General features: G+C 46.3%; 2 protein-coding genes across 2 annotated transcripts in view; one reads left to right on the forward strand and one right to left on the reverse strand.

Moving 5' to 3' along the window:
* spz4 (Spaetzle domain-containing protein 4) overlaps nucleotides 1-12,316 on the reverse strand; it is a 64,769-nt gene extending 52,453 nt beyond the window's left edge. The window contains exon 1 of the mRNA XM_045768092.2: nucleotides 11,465-12,316. Coding sequence (XP_045624048.1) covers nucleotides 11,465-11,503 — 39 coding nt within the window. The 5' untranslated portion in view covers nucleotides 11,504-12,316. The remainder of the gene's footprint in view (nucleotides 1-11,464) is intronic.
* Nucleotides 12,317-17,789: 5,473 nt separating this feature from the next.
* LOC123773859 (uncharacterized) lies at nucleotides 17,790-25,550 on the forward strand. The gene is made up of 3 exons (XM_045767777.2): nucleotides 17,790-17,808; nucleotides 23,005-23,244; nucleotides 25,121-25,550. Exons 1-3 carry the CDS (start codon nucleotides 17,790-17,792, stop codon nucleotides 25,459-25,461), a joined length of 600 nt encoding a protein of 199 aa, XP_045623733.2. The 3' UTR covers nucleotides 25,462-25,550.
* The last annotated feature ends 1,243 nt before the right edge of the window (nucleotides 25,551-26,793 follow it).

Here is a 26,793-nt window from a genome sequence, read left to right on the forward strand (position 1 = left end):
AAACGGGACATCACATGAATTTTTGCGAGCCGCTATGATTTATAGTACATAATTTTTTTACCTTATCGGATTTATATATCAAAATGCTATGTACTAATCGAGATGACGGGTGTAGTAGCCCAACCTGTTCTCATGAATAGTACTTCGCATGTTGACAATGTCTTCAAGACCTAATATAATCGGTTCAATGCCAGCTGATTGACTGTTGAGAGGTGGGACCAAAGAGCCAAAGCTCAACCCCCGCAAGCACAACTAGGTGAGTACCTAATGGAAACGGTTCGCGAAATTGACGATGTTCTGTTTTCTGTTTGCGGGTCCTCCAGCAGGTTAGGTTCGGGCAATTTAGAACAACGGTTTAATGTCGTTGGAAACCCATTCCACCACCCACGGGATGGGCATGGGGTGCATAATAAAGAAAGAAATTTAATTACGGAAGCAGACATAAGAGTCGTAAATATCATACTCTGCCTAAGTAAGATGACCGTCCTTGCCAAGTGTTCAGAATTTAAAAAAAATATCCACCTACCCCTAACAGTTTTTTTTTAATATTATTAAAACATTTAGGTACATGTGCATTGGTGTAGCTGCCCTAGACTATATGAAGGGGAGTACAGTGTGTGTCAAGCACTAGCTGCCCTAGACTATATGAAGGGGAGTACAGTGTGTGTCAAGCACTAGCTGCCCTAGACTATATGAAGGGGAGTACAGTGTGTGTCAAGCACTAGCTGCCCTAGACTATATGAAGGGGAGTACAGTGTGTGTCAAGCACTAGCTGCCCTAGACTATATGAAGGGGAGTACAGTGTGTGTCAAGCACTAGCTGCCCTAGACTATATGAAGGGGAGTACAGTGTGTGTGTCAAGCACTAGCTGCCCTAGACTGTATGAAGGGGAGTACAGTGTGTGTCAAGCACTAGATACGTGATGCTAAAAGTCCCCATCACGCTGGATGGTTAGTCATACAGGGCCATGTGACCAGTAGCCTACACTGGCAGACTTTGGGTGTATTATGAGGAATTAAGGTATTAAGAGGAATGTCGAGGTAATTATACCTCAAGAACATGAGAGTTAATAAAGTAATTGTAACGCTTCAAGTACCTCCTACCATACCAGGACCCACAAATATAATGGGACGGCACGTCAGTTCTGCAAGCCGCTATGATTGTTAGTATATCTTTGACATTAGGATTTTTACGCCAACTACGATGTGTTATTTTTTAAGGATATTTAAGGTAATGATATTATTCCACAAGCGAAATTAGAGAAAATAGGTGGGGGGGGAGGGTTATCGTAAGAAAAGCGTGGGGGTTTACGAGCCTAAAATACGGTATAGCTGTTCCTCCCTCTCTCTCTTCTCCGAGAAAGTCCATCTCTCGTTTCTGCTGTGTGAGAACTGTTAGTTTGTGTAAAAGTGAAAGCCCGCCTATAACCCTACCTTAATTCAGGGCGTTGTAAGCTGAAGCCTATGGAGCCAGTAGTGCTCTACTCAACCTGTTCTACGGAGGGTTAGAGGCACATAATCGGTTCAGGAAGGGAAGGGAAATATCAGAGGAAATCGCCAAGAAAGAGAGGTTTAGTGTGTGTTCTACCAGCCAGGTGGCCACTAGGAGAGCATTACATGACACACACACACACACACACACACACACACACACACACACACACACACACACACACACACACACACACACAAATAAGTGAGCAAGCACAAATAGGTGAGTACACACACGCGCGCGCATGTTGCTGCGCTGGATTTTATGAAAGGTCTCAGTTAATGACGCGAAATTCCCCGCCTCGTGATGCCTTAGTCATACAGGAATATGAAGTAAGTCGGCCAGCACTGGCAAACTTTGTATGAATTATAAAGGTAACCCTAAAAACACGGGAGTTGACAAGAGTAATTGCACAGCTGCAGGTACCTCATACCAGCAGTTCTAAAAGGGTTTAATGACCGGAAATTTAAAAATGTAACTGGAGAGTAGGCTATGACCCAGTTCCTACCCACAGAGTTTACACACGAGTGCGGTGCTCAGAAATCTGAAATTCGTCACTGGCAGTCAGCCACCTGCCACAGGTAACGGTAGCCCAGCCTGACCATTACTGTGTCACACTGTCTGCTGCACCTTTATAATCGCTTATATAAAAGTCAAACATAATTTGGTATAGTGGTGCTTTCCCGCCTTTGGGTAGCTGTTATGTCTTGGCTACAGACCTGATTGTGTGTAGCTATATAGTTTTGACAAGAGGTCTACGGAACTGTTGGAGGGGGAGGGATGATAGGGCTGGAGACAGGTTCTATGGAGCAGAGGGTGGTGAGGGGCGATAGGGAGGAAACTTGGTCTATGGAACGGAGAAGAAAGGATACTTGTCGTTCTAGGGTTCCTTAACTTTCTTCCCTGGCTACGACTGTCTTATCTATACACATTAATACCCTTGGGAGGTGGATACTATCTGAAATCTAGAGCCGGTACTTAAACTGGCCTGAGATCTAGGCGGGAACTAGACACCTTGGGGCCTCAGATAAGGAGCACCAAGAATGCTGACCATTACCCCGACTCCCAGGCCTAATTTGTGACTCGTGACCTACTGGAGTAGATCTTAGGCTAGCCGTCAGCGAGATCCCGCCTTACTTACGCCCTCACACCAACCACCTCAATTGAAACCATAACAAAAGTGGGATATTAGAGCCGAGGAAGACCTTGGCCGAGGGGACCAACAGCGGCGATGACGGTACCCGAACTTTCTCCTTGCGTCACGTGGGGCCCCGCTGCCCCGCCGAAACCTCACGTGGGGCCCCCGCTGCCCCGCCCAAACCCCGTCTTCCTACTTTCACAACCTGGGATGGCATTTCCGCCGCATCAAGACGTAGAGTGATGGGCCGCATTTTTCAAGTGGGTGTAAGTGGCTGTGTAACTGCCCTACTTTCACTCTTTTGGTACTACTACTACTACGGCTGCTTGTGTTAGATGACGTATGTTAACACAAACCTTAATAGATTTGATGAAATAAATCACGATAATCATGAATTATAACATGGCAGAAAATTAGACACCAACTTACACACCAGAAAATAAAGTAAAATAAAAGAACTGACGACATTTCAGTCGGTGCTTGACCATAGGAAGCCGCAGCCTGATAACCGTCCACGAGGACCCAAACGTAAATTATCTAATTTTATTTTGAGATTTGTCGGTCGGTGTTTAATAAGACTTGTTCACATTTGATAAAAAATGGAAGATTAAACAATAATTAAAATATTTTATATAAGGAAAATGCCGATATACCTTCTATTTACAGGTAAATTTCAAAATTCCTTGTCGCTTCCAAAAATCACAGACGATGCCTGGAAAACATGTTTGCTTGCTTGCCTTTGTCAATGGTCGAGTTCTATACATGCTTCATCCTTATGTACATGTCAATATTGTTTTGGTTTTTAATTCGTATACTATCACCAGCGCAACACCAAGTTACTCGCAATAAGCCTTTGCTGTGTGTGTAATTACCTAAGTGTAATTACCTAAGTGTAGTTACAGGATGAGAGCTACGCTCATGGTGTCCCGTCTTCCCAGCACTCGTTGTCATATAACGCTTTGAAACTACTGACGGTCTTGGCCTCCACCACCTTCTCACTTAACTTGTTCCAACCGTGTGTGTGTGTGTGTGTGTGTGTGGGTGTGTGGGTGTGTGTGGGGGTGTGTGGGTGTGTGGGTGTGGGGGGGAGGTGTACACCTCATTTTGCACCCCTCCCTCTCGCTCACTCTGTACATGAATGTAGCCTAACTGGGGCTCCTAACTGTAGCCCAAAACTGCCTTTTGGGCTTGGCAAGACAGGGCGATGAACCTTGAGAGAGGCGAGCAGACAGCGACGAGTCAGGTGACTGACGGGACGGCCTTGCTTTATAACTATTGGGGAACCCTCGTATTATTTATTTTCACTACTATGCATTCCGCTTCCCTGCTGATCATGTCTAAGCATTTTTGTGCATGATTCCTAGCGCCATTACCATTAATAATGACCACAAATTCAAAGAAATTGAATATCTTCGGCAACGTTGTAAAGTCAGACACTCAGCTTTACGCTCCCTGACCAGTCTTAGAGATGGTGCATCTCTACCAGTACTCAAAATGTACTACGTTCAAGCAGTTAGGTCACTCATTGACTATGCTGCTCCTGTTCTTACATCCCTCAGTGATAACCAATGGGGGAAACTGGAAGTGTCTCAAAAAGATGCCTTCAGCGCCTATATGGATGCATCGAGAGAATCTAAGAATGGAAACCAACTTACCAGCCTTAGAAAACAGGATCAAACAAAGAATAGCCACCATAGCAGTAAAACTTGGTGGCGGTGAACCACCGCCAGACTGTCAATCAAAGACTCCATACACAGATCGCTTCACAGAAACCTTCATTATAGAACAGGTACATGGACGGATAATCTAGTCAAGATTCTACATTAAGTGGATTTGACACGGACCATTAGAAACAAAGGCGAAGATAGCCTATGAAGACTTTCGGCAGCCTCCTCCTCCATGGGAAGAATCGAGTCTAAAGGTAATCATTGAAGGAGTTCAGAAAATCAGCTTGTGACTCGCAGGGGCTCAAAGCAATCATAGCACAACAAATGGAAACCATCTCAAGACAGACAACGACTCGCATCTTCACAGACGGATCAGTTGATCGAGAAAGAGGTTCTGCTGGAGCAGCAGTTTACACTACCAACCATGAAGCTTACTGGAGCATGAATAGTGGGTGCTCAACATTGCAAACAGAATTATATGCCCTGAAGAGGCCATAAATTATGCAATTGAGAATAATTTACATGATGTCATCATTTATACCGACTCTAAATCTTCGTTCCAGGCATTGTTATCCAGTCAGCACAGAGATAATATACAACTCCTCACAGAAATCCAACATATAGGAAAAGAAGCACACAATCGAGGGCTGTCAATCACCCTAAATTGGATACCAAGTCACATTGGCATAGATGGTAATGAAAAGGCAGACTCACTAGCAAAAACTGCCACTGCTCTACCTGTTGTACAGGTTCAAATACCTCCAAGTTTCTCACAGATTAAGGAGCAAATCAAGAAGAAAATACTCCCAACTATCAAAAGTCGCCACACAGCCAAAGTAGCAGAAGGAAGATCCACTGTGATATGGTACGAACAAGCTTCTGGGTAATACTCTTTCAAGCCTGGCAAAAAGATATCCAGAAACATTGCAGTAGCCATACACAGACTCAGACTTGGTTACAAGTGCTGCTGGGAGGTAATGAACCCAATAGTTAAAGAGTGTCGTATCAGTGGAACAGAAGCAGAGGCGCCACTATTGTACTACTTACTGGAATGTGAAGCTACTGAAACCCTGCGCATCAACCTCGACATTCATCCAACAAGAGTATCTGCATTAGATTTAATTCCTGTACAAAGTACCAGATCAGCCGGTTTAAGATGTGTAACATGTGGGCCTGCAGGCCACTCCTCAACAACAACCTTTAGAATCAGAACGGTTATAAAAGAGAGAAAAGCCTGGGCTCCGGCTCGGCGGCGGGAGGCGCTAGATTTGAAACAAACGTTTGTTTGACAAGGCAAGCCAAGGTTTACAACTGAACACACACCAACAACCTAGGCTAAGCACTTGATTCGCGCACAGCAAGGTAGGGTAGGTCAGATAAAACAAATTTCAAATCCAAAACTTCTTTAACATGAGCTTATACTAAACAAAAACATTGAGGGACAGTCGGTACACAACAAATATAAATTTTAAGCACGTCTTATTTAGCTTGGGATACGCCCACATGCACTATTTCTGTAGCTGCCTTAGGCTTGGCGGTGTTATCAGATAAGCCTAACGACCGGGTGCTTTCCCCCACAAGGTTCACTATTTACAACACTAGGGCAAGTTTTGCCACAATTACCAGTTTAGAATTAGTGCTAAAAGCAGAGTGCTGCTAGTCGGCATTGTACTAAACTCTAAACTAATGACAATTTAAAATCTTGTTGATATGAAGAAAATATTCTATATAAAACGATACACCTTGTATACATACATGACCAAACACTGTTAGGCTTATATTTAAATATGAATGTCGTGGCATGGGCTACAATCTGATAGAATCAGAGTTTTACTTATGCCTACATAACCTGTAATTTTACTCTCCAATAGTCACGACTATCTGTAGGTGACCTCAATAATAGAAATACGTAATTGCCGCACTTCAAATGCCAGGATATTTTGGTAATGGGGGAGTGCTAAGCAAACAACTTAGACTAACCTACTGGAGTGGTAGATATATATACATTATGGGAGCAGATTATGAGATTAAGCAAGATTCCTATTGTGAAAGGTCATAATTCCACAGCCTCATAGATTAACCGCATGAGCCATAGCCTAGGTTACTCTACTCCTTCCAAAGCACACCAAGTATATTTCAGGATATACAGCTTTTAACTTAAAAAAAATAATATCTCCATAAACATACACCCATTCTACTTCCCACCGCAGATACACCTTTCAAACTATGCCTCGCTTAAAAAAGTGAAGATTTGTTACAAGACTCAGGGTAGAGTGCCAGTACACAGTCAAATGCTTTAACTAGAGCTGTTAATGCTTCTATCCACTCCATGGCTCTTTCTGATTGACTCGTTGATGCCACCCGTCACCACCGCATGCTGAAGAATCTGCATACAACAATAACTTAAGACTTTGATGGTACGGTTATTGTTTAGGTCGTGCTGTATTAACTCCTCGACTGATGTAACCATTTACCTCTGGACTACATAAGGGGGCCTAGTCTATAAGGTTTCCACCACTCCATATAATAGGCCGACGATATGTCAAATAACAAGTGTGGTTCAAAACATTACAAAATAGGGGGAATTAAAATTGACAACTGCGGTAATTAGATTCATGCAAACGTATATCGAATTGTTCTCCACAAGAAACTCACTAACTCCTGATTACCTATTTACTGCTAGGTGAACAGGTGCATTAGGTAATAGAAAACGCCCCAAACCATTTCAGTCATGCCCGACCGGGACCGAGAATCCCCGATTGTGAGTCGAGAAGGAACACACACGTTTCATATTCCTGTGTACGTCAATCTTACACTTTTGTTGAGTGTGCACTTGTCATAATTTAGCACCACCATTAACACCACCATTATTGCCTGTCACTTCAAAACTTTCTTTTCTACGCTATCATTTGAAACTTTCTCTTCCAAACCGAGGGTTGCTTTGTGTGCGCTCAAGTTCGGCCTTGTCTTCGGCTTACAATATCCGCTTTGCAAATTATTATTTTACTTCGGTATCCAGGTAAATATACAAAAAATTATACTAACAAAATAGGATACGGTTTTCTGGTTATATACGGCTCGTATTTTCCCGGAGTAAAAGTCCTCGTGTAACGGGACAGCTAAGAAGACTTCCTTGAAAAAGTGAAACCGGTCCAAGCCTTTACAGAGATTGCTCATCATTTAAGCCTCTTCATTACCTCATAACTATTTTAATGGGATGCACTAAGATAATTATTGGTTAAAATGTTTATCTAAACTTCGTGGCATCGTAAGTTAAATGCTGCAAATGCGAGAACAAAATTTTTATACGACGAAGCCGGAGCCACGTGCAGAGAAAGGGACAGACTCAGCCAACGGGTGTCCCACCCCACTAACCTCGATTTCGCTACCAGTGTTGCCAGCGCCAAGAACAGCTTAGCCAGAATACCTCCAATACTGCCACATCCTTCTGTATAGTGTTATTAGTCAATGTATATACGAGGGAGTATATTACAAAATTAAATGTTTCAGTCCATTAACAATAAAATATAAATACCACAAAAATCAACAGTTCTAAAAATAAAACTTGATGACAGTATACAAAGACACGGGGAAGACGTAGGCAGTGCAGCCATCGTTGACTCGGTGGTCTTAATTGTCTGTATCAACATTCAAGACAACGTCAGTATTCTTGGGCATTGGTTTATTAGGATTGTTATCTACTGACAGTTGAAGTTGCCACAACTCGCTCTTAGTTTAATGATCAGCATATGTGTGTGTGTACTCATCTAGTTGTGCTTGCGGGAGTTGAGCTTCAGCTCTTGTCCCGACTCTCAACTGGTGTACAGATTCCTGAGCCTACTGGGCTCTATCATATCTACATTTGAAATTGTGTATGGAGTCAGCCTCTACCACATCACTGCCTAATGCATTCCACCTGTTAACTACTCTGACACTGAAAAGTTCCCTCTAATGTCTGTTGCTTATTTGTGAGCTCAGTTTCTACCTGTGTCCCTTTGTGCGTGTACCACCTGTGTTAAATAAACTGTCTTTATCCTACCAATTCCTCTGAGAACCTTGTATGTGGTGATCATGTCTCCCCTAACTCTGTCCTACTATTGTGACTAATAACAATCACAATATTGTTGTGTTTAAGAATATGTAAATTAGAGAAACATATTTATATATACAGGGACCCATAGCCTGGGGAAGAAATAAAGATTACTCGGAGAATATATTATATTTAGTTGGCATCCATCAGTCTCAGGAGACAATGGAGTTGCCCTCTGGTTTATATATATATATATATATATATATATATATATATATATATATATATATATATATATATATATATATACACATACATACATATATACACAAGGAAGGGGGTGGTAGGAGAAAAGCACACAAACTGTATTGGAGGGGGACCTACATTCCCTCCAATGCGTTATGTGTGGTTTCCTCCAAGGCTATGGGTCCCCCTTCTTCCAGCCAGAGGTGGTACTCCCTTATTTTATTTATATATATATATATATATATATATATATATATATATATATATATATATATATATATATATATATATATATATATATATATAATATATATATATGATAGCCGACAGAGTGTATCGTGATCCAGCCTGTACTCCTCTTGACATGCCAGAAAGTATTCTGAGGAAACTACTCCAAGCTTGTACTAAAGAGGCACCCTTCTTGAGCCCGGATGGGCACATGTATATGCAAGTAGATGGGGTCGCCATGGGTTCTCCCCTAGGTGTCCTGTTTGCAAACTTCTACATGGGTACCATCGAGCAAAAAGTCTTAGTCGACATGAACTTGAAACCGGCCATATACTGCAGGTATGTTGACGACATTTTTACACAGGTACCTGATGTCAGACATCTGCAGGAGCTGAAGGAGGCATTTGAGCAGAGTTCCGTGCTGCGTTTCACTTACGAGACGGAAAAGGATGGGAAGCTGCCTTTTCTAGATGTAACAGGCATGGAAAAGGGCGGAGGTTTCCACACTGCAGTCTACACTAAGGAAACAAACATAGGAATGTGCCTAAATGCCAACAGCGACTGCCCTGACAGGTACAAGAGGAGTGTTGTTAACGCATACGTCGACCGTGCTCTCAGCCACAGCTCAGAATGGAAGCAAGTCGACGAAGAACTCTGTAGGGTAAGGCAGGTCCTAGTCAATAACGGCTTCTCCAATGGTTTCATCGAAGACATCATAAGAAGGAAAGTGAAAAGCCATGCAACCTCTGAAGAGACAACTAACACAACACCTATACCCCCTATTAGACTATTTTACAGGAACTTCTTTTCCACAGCTCATAAAACGGAGGAAAGGGTCCTGAAAGATATTGTTAATAGAAACGTTATCCCTACAGACAAAAATCAGAGGATACAACTGACGATTTACTATAAAACCAGAAAAACGGCCAGCCTACTCATGAGAAACTCTCCAGACACAAAACAGAACGCTTTAAAAGAGACTAACGTCGTCTATGCCTTCAAATGCCCACTTGGGGACTGTAAGCTCCAAAAAACCCAGTATATAGGCAAGACAACAACATCTCTTTCTAGGCGTTTAACAATGCATAAGCAACAGGGCTCCATTAAGGAACATATAATCTCTTCCCATAACCAAACCATCGCCAGAGAAATCCTAGTAAACAACACAGAAATCATCGATAGATACAGCGATAGCAGGCGGCTTGACGTTTGCGAGGCACTACACATCAAGAAGTCAACACCAGCAATCAACAGCCAATTATTGCACAACTATATTCTACCCACCTCAAGACTCCGCTCCAATATAGAAGCATCAAGAAATATGGACCAATAGGCTTTCTACAAACACTTCTATTCAATACCCATTGTTTCTGTTCTGTCTTGTGTTGATACTTTTAATACCCTATTAATATCCCCTCTTGTTCTGTCTTGTGTTAATGCCACATCACCCCTCCCACCTCACTCAAATGTAGATATAAAATCAGAGATACGTAAGTTCTAATCAGTTGTGTATTTGTGAAGTCTTTGAAAATGTAATAAGTTTTACGAAACGCGCCCGTGTCGCGTCAGACTAGAAATAAAAATGAATTTTGGAGAAGTGATTTTTGATTTACCTCCAACAGTGAAGCGTAATGTACGAAAGATTGAGAAAATTCGTGTTAGAATTATTAATCTTACTTTTTCGGTCATATTTAATAATATATGTCTACAGGAAAGACTGCTACCAAAATATACTAATATATATATATATATATATATATATATATATATATATATATATATATATATATATATATATATATATATACACACACACACACGATTGATTGCATACAAACGAATATGAAATAGACTATAAACATAAATTTCCTCGATTCAGAACAAATAGGAATTATCTATTGTCTCGGTGTGGTAACTCAACTTATCGCAGGTTTCTAACTTAGTTTTGTATAAGTCAGTCAGTTTCTGTGGATTTGCAGACATTAGAGCGAGAACCATAACAATACACATGATGAGGTCATTGAACGCCGCCTCGCACCTCACCAAGCCGCAAACATGAAAATTCAAGGAAGTTCAATTTCATTTCGACAGTACAACTTAGTCGTAATGAATTTAGCTTCAGTTATTTATTGACACACAACACCATGTTAAGAGAAAACAAAATAGGAAGTGATTTATGAGCAATAAGATGAATAAAGCTGAAATAAAATGTAAGAATATGTGTGTGTGTGTCATTTTCGTGTGTGGGGTTCGTCAGGCATCACCACCACACATTCCCAAGTGTTCCTGACTCACTCTTCAACGCGTGTCTTTTAAGGTATTTTATCTCGACTGGATTCAGGTTATATGTTGACGTGTAATAATCAGGCTATACAAAGGCTTTGGGTTGGTTGTGAGCTGAACAAAAATATTACAGGGAACAAATTCCCAGTTTTCCTGAATTTACCTGAAGGCCACCATCTATGGGCGGTGTGGCCCCCACACCCCCACCAGGGCGGGGTGTGAGGGTCGCGGGGGTGTGACCAGCATGGGGGTGGGGGTGTGAGGTGTGACCAGCATGGGGGTGGGGGGTGAGGTGTGACCAGCATGAGGGTGGGGGTGTGAGGGGGGGGGGGTGTGAGGTGTGACCAGCATGGGGGTGAGGGGGTGAGGGCTGGTACTTACGGTCAGTGCCTGGAGGAACCAGCATGCCGGGGTGGTCATGACGCTCTGGACCCCGCTAGTGTGTCTCCTCTTGCATGCTCTACTCTCAGCTCGGTCCGGAAGCTTCCTGGTTCCTTACAGCTCGGTCCGGAAGCCTCCTGTTCCTGTCAACTCAGTCCTGAAGCCTTCTGATTCCTGTCAGTTCGGTCCTGAAGCTTCCTGTTCCTGTCAGTTCGGTCCTGAAGCCTCCTGTTCCTGTCAGTTCGGTCCTGAAGCCTCCTGTTCCTGTCAGCTTAGTCCTGAAGCCTCCTGTTCCTGTCAGCTCAGTCCTGAAGCCTCTGGTTCCTAACAGATCGGTTATGCCTCCTCGTATACTTATCACAACGAACACAAAACAAAAGGTCTCCACAAAACAAGAGGTCTCCACAACACAAGAGGTCTCCACAACACAAGAGGTTTCCGTTCCAACCTTCACCTGCTTGGCTTTAATCTGACAAACAACAGGTACAATAATAATGTGTTCCTTATTTCAAGCTACGTCAACTTGCCTCAAACTTGAGGCAGGATAATATCGGTTCAATAAATCAACTAGTAAGTTGTGTGGTTGAGGCGAGGGTTGCTCGGGACCCGGCCAGGCCGCCGCCGCCCCTGACACACTGGCACATTTTCCCCGTGGACATGTGTGCCACACTGGCGAGGGTGGCGTGGTCGCTGCCCTGTGCACTCCGCCTCCCGTCACGGGGGTGATGGAGCTGTAGCCAACAACACTCACTACGCCACTAATACACCAACACGACGGGGTGGTCCCGTCTGGGCGAGGCGGTGTGAGGGTGTCATGGGGCGCGAGGGACACACCACCACTCAGTAGGAAGGCTCGGCACTAACTGGTCGCTGGTGCTCCCCGGGGCCCTCTCTGAGAGCTGGTGCTGCTACCTGCCGCCACGCTCCCCAACCTCCTCCACCCTCTCCTCATTCCTCTAATGTTTTCTCTTTCTCTATGTCACTATTTGCATTTTTTTGCAATTGCAGTAGTATTTCCACCTCTCATACAAGGCAACTATTACACTATATATTTACCTCGTGAGAGGAATTTAGCTAGGTACTATATCAAAGAATTATATGACCTAATTAATATACATCACCTGTACTCAATTATTTTATTCTTACTGTATAAACTTACTGTATAAACTGTGCTACATGGAAGGTTTGTTCCCAGTAGATGGATTTTCAACAACAACATTAACTCGTCCTCCACTAAGGTCCATTACATCCAGCGGTCGACCCCTCAGAAGCATTTGTAACACGGGTAGGGGTTCTCGACTTATCTTTCCTTCTACTCCCCCTCTACCCGTATTCTTACTTTTTATTCTCTACAAGGGACTCCAAAACTTTTACCAAAGCCAACTCCACGCCACGTGGTCCTAAGACGATTGACCGACTTAGGATTCTACAACCAGTATGACGTGACCTAGGCTTTGAGCAAAACCCTAGAGTCGCCTCCGCCGCCACCACCAGACCAGTAACACAGAGCAATGATCGAGGTCTGGATCGATCATGCTAATTAATCAACCTTGGGGCTTGATCCCCACTATAACCGATGACCTTGAGAGTTCTTAAGTGTGGAATTAATTACACGGGAATGATGAATTCCGATTCGATGTTAGAATCGACGCCCAATCCAACTCTGCCTCGTGTGGACCACGTGACCAGGACAAGTTCACATACTGTACATATAACAAATACATGGAAATAATAAAAATGCAAAATATTAACTAATTAATTTATTAAAAGAAACTAAAACAAAATCTAAATATGTTCACTCCCTGTCACTTTAACACTCCCTACTTGACCTGACGGCAATGAGTTGACTATCCCTATAAATAACAAATAGCAACTATACCTCTATGTTAACCAGCTAAAGATGTTGGGGGCTGGTCTTGGGGGAGAGGTAAGATGGTTGACCTCCCCCAGTTGATCTGGACTCCACACTGATCTCTCCTCGTCTGGTGTACCCCAGACTAGAGCATTGTATTGTTCCGCATCGCTTACCCAGTTACTTAGCCAGGTTTAAGTTATAACAATTAACCTCTGTTTGTACTGAATTGATCCAGACTGGTTGAATTATTTTACTGAAATTAAATTACACAAGCATCTAACGGCAGAGCTGTTCCCGTTCCCCAAAATGGTTATTAAAACTTTGAGAAATAGTAGACATGTCAACACTGATGACCTATGACCGCCAGGTCACTCCGCCTTACAACTTAGATCTGATTCGTGATGTCACTGATGGTGACTTAACTCAATAATTAGAATACTCTTGATATTATACCCAGTAATATTATACAATACAACTTTTATACAAAATGAATAAAGGTTAATTTCTCTAACTTACTGAATACTATAGGATGATTCATTATACGCAGCTATGAACAAGGCGTCGATTATTTTCACCGCGAATTCCCCTGGGGTCAGGTCCCAGGTCACCACGCGGGCTCAGCTTCCCATTCTCTTTTGTCGATAAACCACTCTGGATAATTCTTACAACCAGCCTAGTTTGTTACACATTCATAAATTTTTACAGCTGTTCATTCAAAACAGGAATTTTCTCAAATATAAATTAATATTATAATATATTAGCATATAGTGCATATATAGGTATAGGTTAAGTTAGGTGTTTAGGTTCTGTTGGCGATTATTTGTATTTGTGGTACATGGGTGAAGCATTTACAGCGTTGTGGCTCGAACAAAATTCGTCAGTGAAGCACTTGTTCCAGAAGTGTTCGAACGAAATCAATTGGTGCGTTAATTGTTTTTCATTCATAAACGGGTGGTTTGGCGGGTGGATGGAATCACTTTTGGGTCTTTGTTTGGAGGACGGGCTGCGGGCTGTCACCTGGGGTCTAGTAGACTCGAACAGTGGACCCCACACTTGTGGGACCGAACCTCTATCGACTGAGTTACATTTTATTTTATTTTACACCACAACAACTTATTGACCAACCAGCAAGTACACATTTTATTTGATTTATATATACAAGAGTTCTTACATTCTTGTAAAGCGACCAACACACATAGCGTTTCGTGCAAGTCCTTAATCCTAACTGTTTCCCCTGGAATACGACCCGCCAGATCGTTTAACAACCAGGTACCCCATTCACTGGGTGAACAGAGGCTACAGTTGAGGGTTGGCACCCGGTCAATCATTTCCGGCCAGGATATGAACCCAAGGCCAAAGCAAGGTCTGGGGTTCCTAGTCCTGACTACAATCCATGGTTTTATGTTGGGCCAATCATCCTTTGTGCGATATTAAGGCCACAAACACAGTGTGAATTTAAGCAGTGCCAGTGGTGTAGTTGGTATACACTCGCCTGGCGTTTCACGAGCTCTTTGTCCTGGGTTCGTGTCCTGGCCGGAAAGGATTTACTGGCCGTCAGTCCTTAACTGTAGCCTCTGTTTACCCAACAGTAAAATTGGTACTTGGTTGTTAAATGATTTGGCGAATCGTATTCCAGGGATAATTAGGATTAAGGATACACACAGAAATCACAATAGCGTGATGCATCAAATGAACAAATCCACAAGGGCCGTGATGAGGGTTCGAACTTACGTCCAAGATGATCCCAGACGCACCTTAGTTGATTGCGCCATGACATGGAAAAGAATTGCAACCGGGAGTGTTACTGCCCTCACACGGATCCCGCAGCCTCTTAAAGACACAAACCGGTTTTACACAATTCTAAGAGGGTGCGGGATCCGTGTGAGGGCAGTAACACTCCCGGTTGCAATTCTTTTCCATGTCATGGCACAATCAACTAAGGTGCGTCTGGGATCATCTTGGACGTAAGTTCGAACCCTCATCACGGCCCTTGTGGATTTGTTCATTTGATGCATCACGCTATTGTGATTTCTGTGTGTATCCTTAATCCTAATTATCCCTGGAATACGATTCGCCAAATCATTTAACAACCAAGTACCAATTTTACTGTTGGGTAAACAGAGGCTACAGTTAAGGACTGACGGCCAGTAAATCCTTCCCGGCCAGTAATAACACTAATACTGGTCCTATTAAGCGGGGGTCGAACCCAATAGTGATCCCAAAATATTCTTTGAAAAAACACTGTTAGAGTCCCTAGATTTTTTACTCATAAATGATGAATGTGAATTTAGTATTACATGATATGAAACAGTTGAAGATAAAGGGGGAAGAGAAGGAGAAGGGAGAATGTTTGAGGAGAGGGACAGAGAGGAGTGGGAGACAGGTGGAGAAGGGAGGAGAAGAGGGGAGAGGGAGATTCAATGAGAGGGTGGCGAGGGGAGGCTGAGAAGAGAAGAGGAGGATGTTGAGGGAGAGAATGGAAAGAGGAGAGGAGAGAAGAGAGTGGGAAGGAGGGTCATAGGGGAGAAAGTTGTAGATGGGGAGATAGGAAGAATGGCAATGACAAACGAGTGAGAGAGAGGGAAGGGGCAAGAGAGACCCAATCACAACTAGGTAGCTCCCCCCCATGTTGCTGATGGTGCGTCAGGTGTAGTACCCCCAGTGGTGGTGCGTCAGGTGTAGTACCCCCAGTGGTGGTGCGTCAGGTGTAGTACCCCCAGTGGTGGTGCGTCAGGTGTAATACCCCCAGTGGTGGTGCGTCAGGTATAGTACCCCCAGTGGTGGTGCGTCAGGTGTAGTACCCCCAGTGGTGGTGCGTGTTACGGACCCGAGTCTAGCGTCCGGGCACGGAGCGGTGACGACAACGCCATCTGTGGGTCAGCTCCTGAAACCCCCTCCAAATGGACGACGCCATCTAGTGAGGACGGGATATACCGGCCACAGGGGCTGGATTCCCGTCTTAATCAGCTCGTGACATAGCCGCTGCTGACCTCTGGTGAGGTGGTGCTTAGACAGCAACGCCATCTATGGAGTGGATAGGTGGACGTTTGTGTCTAAGTCTGTAAGTGAGGTGCCCTAGAGTGTTCCCAGTACTAATGACGTGTCTGATTACAAAGTCGACCTGGGACTGCTGTATTGGACGATGGGGCAGTCTACCCAAGGCAGCCATAGTCTCTCCACGAGTTTCCTCTGAGGAAGCTGTGAGTCACCCCCCGGACGAACACTGTTGAGTGTGTTAGCCTGCCTGTGACGTGGCAGTACCAGGAATCGTTTTATCTGGGGGGCTGGCTGGTGGAAGAGACTAGCCACTGTGGTGCGGAGAGAGGAGAGTGATCTGCGGAATCACACGAGGCTCCTGTCTAGGGCTCACAACCCTAATATCGGTCGTGGAGTGGCCTACACAGCGGAGCTGATCGGAACCTGCCAGCTACAAGCTGGATTTGTGGTTGAAGGCCTCCACGACGGTGCACCCAGTTGAACTGTGATTTAGCTGGCCTGTGGCCGGGGTAGATTCGCCGAGAGAATCAGAGGATTCATCGTGGGCCACAAAGAAGAGAACCAGGGCTACTCATCGTGAGCACCGTGGAGCATCCTGTGTCTTCAGAGGAAGACTAATTTGTATATAATAAGTGTAGTTATAGCAACCCCGCGTGTGACTGTGATATATTTATGGTGGTGGTAGCAATATATATACAAAAGCAGTGCATTTGTATCCCTTCCCCTTTAATTTAACTTGCGTTACGGAACGCACCGATTGAAAGACACTACTAGCTTGGGGCCGGATACCCAAACTCTAATAACGTCAGAGAAGAACCCAGTTGCGACCCAATAGGGCCGTAACAGTGCGTCAGGTGTAGTACCCCCAGTGGTGGTGCATCAGGTGTAGTACCCCCAGTGGTGGTGGTGCGTCAGGTGTAGTACCCCCAGTGGTGGTGGTGCGTCAGGTGTAGTACCCCCAGTGGTGGTGCGTCAGGTGTAGTACCCCCAGTGGTGGTGCGTCAGGTGTAGTACCCCCAGTGGTGGTGGTGCGTCAGGTGTAGTACCCCCAGTGGTGGTGCGTCAGGTGTAGTACCCCCAGTGGTGGTGCGTCAGGTGTAGTACCCCCAGTGGTGGTGGTGCGTCAGGTGTAGTACCCCCAGTGGTGGTGGTGCGTCAGGTGTAGTACCCCCAGTGGTGGTGGTGCGTCAGGTGTAGTACCGCCAGTGGTGGTGCGTCAGGTGTAGCAGTACCAGTGGTGGTGCGACAAGTGTGGCGAGGGCCGAGACTTCCGGTGGTGTGGTGGTAGTGCCGTGGTGGCTGGATCAGGTGGCGAGGGCCGGGTGTGGAGCGTGGTTCCCGGTGGTGTGGTGACCTGCTCCGTCATGCACCTCACTTGGATCTGGGGCAGGACCTGACGATGACTGCCCTTCCCCTCCACCTCCCTAGACACTTCTCTCCCTCACTCTCCTTACTTCATCAGCACATTCAAACATGTTCAGCCAAACAAAAGGTAAAAGGCTAACATGCAACCCTTAAATTATGTCAGTTTCCTGTTCGACAAAGGGGAAAAAAATAACTTGGTGAAGGTGAGGTGTGACTCGGGCTTCCCCTGATACACGATCCCGACCCCAGCGGGCCACCGCCAGCCACAGAGAAAAGGTCGCTCCACTATTACTAATTTCCTGTACTGGCTGTGAAATTTTTGGCGTGGGTGAAGGACCGGGAAGCATGCACGAGGTATCCCTCTCTCTACGCTCCTTGATGCCAGTGCCAGTCTATATGCAAACGGCGACAACGATAGTAAAGATAAAATATTGCTTCATAAGCACCCACAGGTCTGAACAAGCACCCACAGGTCTGAACAAGCACCCACAGGTCTGAACAAGCACCCACAGGTCTGAGCGAGCACCCATAGGTCTGAGCGAGCACCCACAGGTCTGAGCGAGCACCCACAGGTCTGAGCGAGCACCCACAGGTCTGAGCGAGCACCCACAGGTCTGAGCGAGCACCCACAGGTCTGAGCGAGCACCCACAGGTCTGAGCGAGCACCCACAGGTCTGAGCGAGAACCCACAGGTGTGAGCGAGCACGCACAGGTGTGAACGAGCACCCACAGGTGTGAGCGAGCACCCACAGGTGTGAGCGAGCACCCACAGGTGTGAGCGAGCACCCACAGGTGTGAGCGAGCAACCACAGGTCTGAACGAGCACCCACAGGTCTGAGCGAGCACCCACAGGTCTGAGCGAGCACCCACAGGTCTGAGCGAGCACCCACAGGTCTGAGCGAGCACCCACAGGTGTGAATAAGCACCCACAGGTGTGAGCGAGCACCCACAGGTGTGAGCGAGCCCCCACAGGTCTGAGCGAGCACCCACAGGTGGGAGCGAGCACCCACAGGTGTGAGCGAGCACCCACAGGTGTGAGCGAGCACCCACAGGTGTGAGCGAGCACCCACAGGTGTGAGCGAGCACCCACAGGTGTGAGCGAGCACCCACAGGTGTGGGCGAGCACCCACAGGTGTGAGCGAGCACCCACAGGTGTGAGCGAGCACCCACAGGTGTGAATAAGCACCCACAGGTCTGAGCGAGCACCCACAGGTCTGAGAGAGCACCCACAGGTGAGAGCGAGTACCCACAGGTCTGAGCGAGCACCCACTGGTCTGAGCGAGCACCCACAGGTGTGAGCGAGCACCCACAGGTCTGAGCGAGCACCCACAGGTCTGAGCGAGCACCCACAGGTGTGAGCGAGCACCCACAGGTCTGAGCGAGCACCCACAGGTTTGAGCGAGCACGCACAGGTGTGAATAAGCACCCACAGGTGTGAATAAGCACCCACAGGTGTGAGCGAGCACCCACAGGTCTGAGCGAGCACCCACAGGTGTGAGCGAGCACCCACAGGTCTGAGCGAGCACCCACAGGTGTGAGCAAGCACCCACAGGTCTGAGCGAGCACCCACTGGTCTGAGCGAGCACCCACAGGTGTGAGTGAGCCCCCACAGGTGTGAGCGAGAACCCACTGGTCTGAGCGAGCACCCACAGGTGTGAGCGAGCACCCACAGGTGTGAGCGAGCACCCACAGGTGTGAATAAGCACCCACAGGTCTGAGCGAGCACCCACAGGTGTGAGCGAGCACCCACAGGTGTGAGCGAGCACCCACAGGTGTGAGAGAGCACACACAGGTGTGAGCGAGCACCCACAGGTGTGAGCGAGCACCCACAGGTGTGAGCGAGCACCCACAGGTGTGAGCGAGCACCCACAGGTGTGAGCGAGCACCCACAGGTGTGAGCGAGCACCCACAGGTGTGAGCGAGCACCCACAGGTCTGAGCGAGCACCCACAGGTGTGAATAAGCACCCACAGGTCTGAGCGAGCACCCACAGGTCTGAGCGAGCACCCACAGGTCTGAGCGAGCACCCAGAGGTCTGAGAGAGCACCCACAGGTGTGAGCGAGTACCCAGAGGTCTGAGCGAGCACCCACAGGTCTGAGCGAGCACCCACAGGTCTGAGCGAGCACCCAAAGGTGTGAATAAGCACCCACAGGTGTGAGCGAGCACCCACAGGTCTGAGCGAGCACCCACAGGTGTGAGCGAGCACCCACAGGTGTGAGCGAGCACCCACAGGTGTGAGCGAGCACCCACAGGTGTGAGCGAGCACCCACAGGTCTGAGCGAGCACCCACAGGTCTGAGCGAGCACCCACAGGTGTGAGCGAGCCCCCAACGGTGTGAGCGAGAACCCACTTTTCTGAGCGAGCACCCAAAGGTGTGAGCGAGCACCCACAGGTGTGAGCGAGCACCCACAGGTGTGAATAAGCACCCACAGGTGTGAGCGAGCACCCACAGGTCTGAGCGAACACCCACAGGTCTGAGCGAACACCCACAGGTCTGAGCGAGCACCCACAGGTCTGAGCGAGCACCCACAGGTCTGAGCGAGCACCCACAGGTCTGAGCGAGAACCCACAGGTGTGAGCGAGCACCCACAGGTGTGAACGAGCACCCACAGGTGTGAACGAGCACCCACAGGTGTGAGCGAGCACCCACAGGTGTGAGCGAGCACCCACAGGTGTGAGCGAGCACCCACAGGTGTGAGCGAGCAACCACAGGTCTGAACGAGCACCCACAGGTCTGAGCGAGCACCCACAGGTCTGAGCGAGCACCCACAGGTGTGAATAAGCACCCACAGGTCTGAGCGAGCACCCACAGGTGTGAATAAGCACCCACAGGTGTGAGCGAGCACCCACAGTTCTGAGCGAGCACCCACAGGTGTGAGCGAGCACCCACAAGACTAAGCGAGCACCCACAGGTGGGAGCGAGCACCCACAGTTGTGAGCGAGCACCCACAGGTGTGAGCGAGCACCCACAGGTGTGAGCGAGCACCCACAGGTGTGAGCGAGCACCCACAGGTGTGAGCGAGCACCCACCGGTGTGAGCGAGCACCCACAGGTGTGAACGAGCACCCACAGGTGTGAATAAGCACCCACAGGTCTGAGCGAGCACCCACAGGTCTGAGAGAGCACCCACAGGTGTGAGCGAGTACCCACAGGTCTGAGCGAGCACCCACAGGTCTGAGCAAGCACCCACAGGTGTGAGCGAGCACCCACAGGTGTGAATAAGCACTTACAGGTGTGAGCGAGCACCCACAGGTCTGAGCGAGCACCCACAGGTGTGAGCGAGCACCCACAGGTCAGAGCGAGCACCCACAGGTTTGAATAAGCACCCACAGGTGTGAGCGAGCACCCACAGGTCTGAGCGAGCACCCACAGGTGTGAGCGAGCACCCACAGGTCTGAGCGAGCACCCACAGGTGTGAGCGAGCACCCACAGGTCTGAGCGAGCACCCACAGGTCTGAGCGAGCACCCACAGGTGTGAGCGAGCCCCCACAGGTGTGAGCGAGAACCCACTGGTCTGAGCGAGCACCCCCAGGTGTGAGCGAGCACCCACAGGTGTGAGCGAGCACCCACAGGTGTGAATAAGCACCCACTGGTCTGAGCGAGCACCCACAGGTCTGAGCGAACACCCACAGGTCTGAGCGAGCACCCACAGGTGTGAGCGAGTACCCACAGGTCTGAGCGAGCACCCACAGGTCTGAGCAAGCACCCACAGGTGTGAGCGAGCACCCACAGGTGTGAATAAGCACTTACAGGTGTGAGCGAGCACCCACAGGTGTGAGCGAGCACCCACAGGTGTGAGCGAGCACCCACAGGTCAGAGCGAGCACCCACAGGTTTGAATAAGCACCCACAGGTGTGAGCGAGCACCCACAGGTCTGAGCGAGCACCCACAGGTGTGAGCGAGCACCCACAGGTCTGAGCGAGCACCCACAGGTGTGAGCGAGCACCCACAGGTCTGAGCGAGCACCCACAGGTCTGAGCGAGCACCCACAGGTGTGAGCGAGCCCCCACAGGTGTGAGCGAGAACCCACTGGTCTGAGCGAGCACCCCCAGGTGTGAGCGAGCACCCACAGGTGTGAGCGAGCACCCACAGGTGTGAATAAGCACCCACTGGTCTGAGCGAGCACCCACAGGTCTGAGCGAACACCCACAGGTCTGAGCGAGCACCCACAGGTCTGAGCGAGCACCCACAGGTCTGAGCGAGCACCCACAGGTCTGAGCGAGCACCCACAGGTCTGAGCGAGAACCCAAAGGTGTGAGCGAGCACCCACAGGTGTGAACGAGCACCCACAGGTGTGAGCGAGCACCCACAGGTCTGAGCGAGCACCCACAGGTGTGAGCGAGCACCCACAGGTGTGAGCGAGCAGCCACAGGTCTGAACGAGCACCCACAGGTCTGAGCGAGCACCCACAGGTCTGAGCGAGCACCCACAGGTCTGAGCGAGCACCCACAGGTCTGAGCGAGCACCCACAGGTCTGAGCGAGCACCCACAGGTCTGAGCGAGCACCCACAGGTGTGAATAAGCACCCACAGGTGTGAGCGAGCACCCACAGGTGTGAATAAGCACCAACAGGTCTGAGTCTGTGGGTGCTATAGTCACCTGAACCTATAGTCTGCCTTGCTGAATTATAAAGATTTATATTCACCAGACTTAAAAAATGTGTTTCTTGATCTTCCTATTTTTACAATATCACCATTGTATAAGTGAAATAGAGCAAGTTCTATTTCTCCTGTTTATAATTTCCCCTTATTCAAATTTGGGAAAAATTAAGTTAGACTACTGTATGCAAACTGAAGAAACAAACCATCACAATGAACAATGTCACAGAAACATAGCAAGACTTTAAGGCTATAGTTTTTAAATTCTTACAATTTTATTATAAATTAAAATATTTATTTTGCTTTGGAAATGGCCACTGTTAATGAAATTTTTAGATGTGATTTTGTTTAACCTATAAACAATTGTAAAATATAAAAGGTAAAATAGTCAATAAAATTACTATTTTACGACCGGCAAGGGAGCCGGTCGGCCGAGCGGACAGCACGCGAAACTTGTGATCCTGTGGGCCTGGGTTCGATTCCAGGTGCCGGCGAGAAACAATGGGCAGAGTTTCTTTCACCCTATGCCCCTGTTACCTAGCAGTAAAATAGGTACCTGGGTGTTAGTCAGCTGTCACTGGCTGCTTCCTGGGGGTGGAGGCCTGGTCGAGGACCGGGCCGCGGGGACACTAAAAGCCCTGAAATCATCTCAAGATAACCTCAAGATAACCATGAATACAGATGGCCTTTATAATTTAAGTAATTCAGGTGATCTCCCAACACAGAAGTGGACGTGCTGCAGGTGGACGCCATCTCCGTCACCACAACCACCAGGAATGTGCAGATGGTTATTGCGGGAGATGATGTGGGACACAGGCGCGCTGAGAGTGCAGGAGGCGACGAAAGGAACAGAAGTAGCAAGAACGGAAGCTGTCAAGGAGGGATCGGGAACTCTCCAGCTGGCGACGACCTGAGAAACTACGCTTACGAAGGTGAAGGATCTTCCCCTGGATCACTTTCTTCTTGTAAGTCCCGCAGGAGAAAAGGAAAGGAGGAATGTTGACAAGTTTCCCTGCAGGCACGCTACTTCTAATAAATATGTGTAGAAGGAAAGACAGGGAGGGAGAGGGGAAAATAGGAGTCTTTCTCCTGCAGGTCTTGCCAGGAGTGATGCTGTCTTAATATCTCGGAAACCTTGTGTGAGGCATATCATAATGAGAAAAAATAAAGTAAAGGCCTCGTTTGCATTTATTGCATCACTTGCAATGATAAACTTGGGAAACATAGCAGAGACAATGAAAATAAAGATGAACCAATTGAAGAAAATAAGGATGAATTAGTGGAAAAGGATGCAAGTCTCGTCCTAATCACACACTCAGGCCTTGACAAAGCACTCAGGACTGTGTGAAAGACTTGGTTTAATAATTTTCACAAATACCAAAGTGTGGGTTTTTATCCTATGTTATATCTGTGAGAAGACATTACCATTACTAAATAGATGAGAATATTACAAATCTCATCATCAAATTTGCAGATGACACAGATTTATGGTAAAGTGGGAAATACAGTAATGATACTGAAGTCTTACAAGGAGATCTACACGAACTCCACAAATGATCAGATGTAATACAAACAAAGAGCAAAGGTTTCAAGCTTAACAAGCCACAGTGTAGGACTGAGATCTGGAGATGCTTTTTTCACCCACAGGGTTATTAAATAAACAGATAGAACTGCCTACCCGCTGAAGCCATAACTGCCAAAAAAGTGTTTTAAAATATACCTAGAATAGATAAAGGCAAATAGGGGGAACTTCAAGCTGCTGGCTTTCTGTCCATGTCAAGGCCACCAGGATTAATGGTCCTTGGGGTAAATCAGGTAACAGTCATGACTATAGACAAAATACTTCATATATTGAGAGAAGGGAAGCTGTAGAATGTTAATTGGTGGCCTTCTCTCTGATGCATCATTCAGAAGACAACAGAGGAAGGTAAAGAATGGGAAGAAATCTCCAGGCTCTAAAATGATGTAACTATGAGAATTTTGCCCTTATCTCCTTTATTATAGCAATGAAAAAAACATAAAAATACTGCAGTTTATATGTCTTCTATGACTCGGATACTTTTGATAGCGTTCTCCTTATGCGTTTTTGTTCTCGTATTGGCATCCTTGGTGATATTTAGCGCCCTCTGATTTTTCTGCACATTTGATGGGGCTACATAGCCTTCCCGGTTTGGTGCCTTCTTTTGATAATTACTTACTTATGTCTTCTAGTAAATCTGATACTTGAAAAAAAAATGAAATAACCATAGGTCTTTCCCACATCTTTATAATTTGTTTATCAAAACACAGCATCAGTAAACCAGAATAGAGTAAAACAACAAAAATCTTTGGTCCTAACTAGTCCAGAACATAATGGAGAATTTTTATGTTAAACATTTCAAAGATTTTTATAAATACCACAGTGCATTAGAAGCTTAGTTTGTGCCAGATACTGTAATAACAGTGAACATAAGATCACAGTCTACACTACATGATGAATTGTTAATATTTATTCACTTAGCTTCAGGTACTTAATATGGGGCTCTTAGATCAAAATGCACTGCTTAATGACATATGTGAAGCCACAGCTTGAAAAATAGGGTGTTTAGAAAAGTGCTTTAAGGAAGTTAGCAGTCAGGCTAACAGCAGATTTGAGGTCATGTTCTTGTAACCATTCGTGTATCATTCTGTAAACTTAGTACATCAACAGCACAAAAAATAGAAGTACTAATGTTTTAATTTGTAGTATTAACATTGCTTATGACAAAAGTCTAAATATAAATAAGTAAACTCTGTATTGAGATGGTATTAATTTTTTTCTCATTGGCTTACATAATTGTCATAATTCTCTACCAACTTCAGGTCTAGAGAGCTGTAGCGGGAGTGCGAAGATTCTGGGAGGGTTCCGGGAAGTTGCCCAGATCCTGGAGTCTTGGGACCCCACTAGTCCTCACTCCAGCCACTCACCCTTCAGGACTACCAGAACAAGCTCAGCAAAGGATACTACACCAGTCACAACCATTGTGTGTGATATCCACAAGGTTAATGGTTTGAATGGTGATGTGACCACATCTAATACGTACCCAGATCCCCTACCCCCACCAATCATAGACGGACTTGCAACTACAGTACTAGCTGAAACCATGTCAACAGCCATACCAATGCCCGTACCAGAACTACCATGTGCCTTTAATACCAAATAAGTGACTTTATGATAAAGACTAACCAGTTGTCTATTTGAGTGTATATATATTAAATTATATAATATAATGGCATTATATGTCAACAGCAACTGTTTTTGGAATAATCACAATTAGTCTCTCTCTCTCCCCCTCCCCCTCCCTCCCTCCCTCTCTCTCCCCTCCCTCTCTCTCCCCTCCCTCTCTCTGTGATCATGTCATGTTACAAGATACCATCTAGAAGAAAATGAGGACATTGAAACAGTTGATAAACTTGATTTCAAGGGAGGACACTATGGGAAACTTCAAATTTTTGTTTTAATGAGTGTAATTGGACAGACTTGCTGCTAGGTAGCAAAGTAAATGAGATATATGCCAAATTTTGCAAAATATACGATGAAAGCACACAAACATTCATACCTAAACAGAGATGCGGTACCAGAAAACAGGATTTGTTGAACAGAAATCAAGAGGGGACCAGAGACCAAAAGACACAAAAATGGAATCAATACTGTTTAGGCAGAGGCCAAACCTCTCAAATATACCAGCGATACAAAGATGCGAGAAACAACCACACAGCAGTAAGGAGAGAGGCAGAAAGAAATTTTTGAAAAAGGGATAGCGGGAAAATGTAAAACAGAACCAGGCCTATTCTACAAATTCATAAACAACAAATTGCAGGTAAAGGATAATATCCAGAGGTTAAACATGGGAAACAGATTCATGGAAAATAAGGAAATGTGTGAAACCTTAAACGAAAAGTTCCAAAGTGTGTTTGTACAAAATTAAATCTTCAGAGAACCAGACACAATAAGAATTCCAGAGTTCCAGAATTCCAGACATAGAGCACATAGAGGTGTCTAGAGATGAAATGAAACAAATCCTCTTGAAGCTAGGAAAGAACAAAGCAGTTGGCCCAGAAGAAGTTTCACCATGGGTTCCGAGAGAATGTGCACCTGATCTCAGCATTCCACTTCAGCTGATTTTTCAGACATCCCTGTGTACATGAGTCATAGCAGATGTGTGGAAAAGGGCTAACATAGTTACAATCTACAAAAGTGGCAGCAGGGAAGACCCCTCAATTATAGACCTGTGATCATTTACAAGTGAAATGGTCAAAATATTTGAAAAAATAATTAAAAATAAATGGGTAGACCACCTGGAAAAAATGATATAGTATCAGACACGGTGTGGCTTTTCGATCTGGAAGATCCTGTGTATCGAATTTGCTCAGTTTCTATGAACAAGCTACAGAGATTTTACAGGAAAGAGATGATTGGGTTGATTGCACCTATCTGGATCTAAAAAGATTTTCGACAGAGTTCCACATAAGAGGTTGTTTTGGAAACTAGAACA

The sequence above is a fragment of the Procambarus clarkii genome, chromosome 91 (assembly GCF_040958095.1).
Source record: "Procambarus clarkii isolate CNS0578487 chromosome 91, FALCON_Pclarkii_2.0, whole genome shotgun sequence".
Lineage (NCBI taxonomy): Eukaryota > Metazoa > Arthropoda > Malacostraca > Decapoda > Cambaridae > Procambarus > Procambarus clarkii.

Excerpts from the sequence above, each read along its gene's own strand:
- LOC123773859 (XM_045767777.2), top strand. Across the intron at positions 23,245-25,120 it reads CCCTGGATCACTTTCTTCTT|GTCTAGAGAGCTGTAGCGGG; the intron begins GTAAGTCCCGCA and ends TACCAACTTCAG.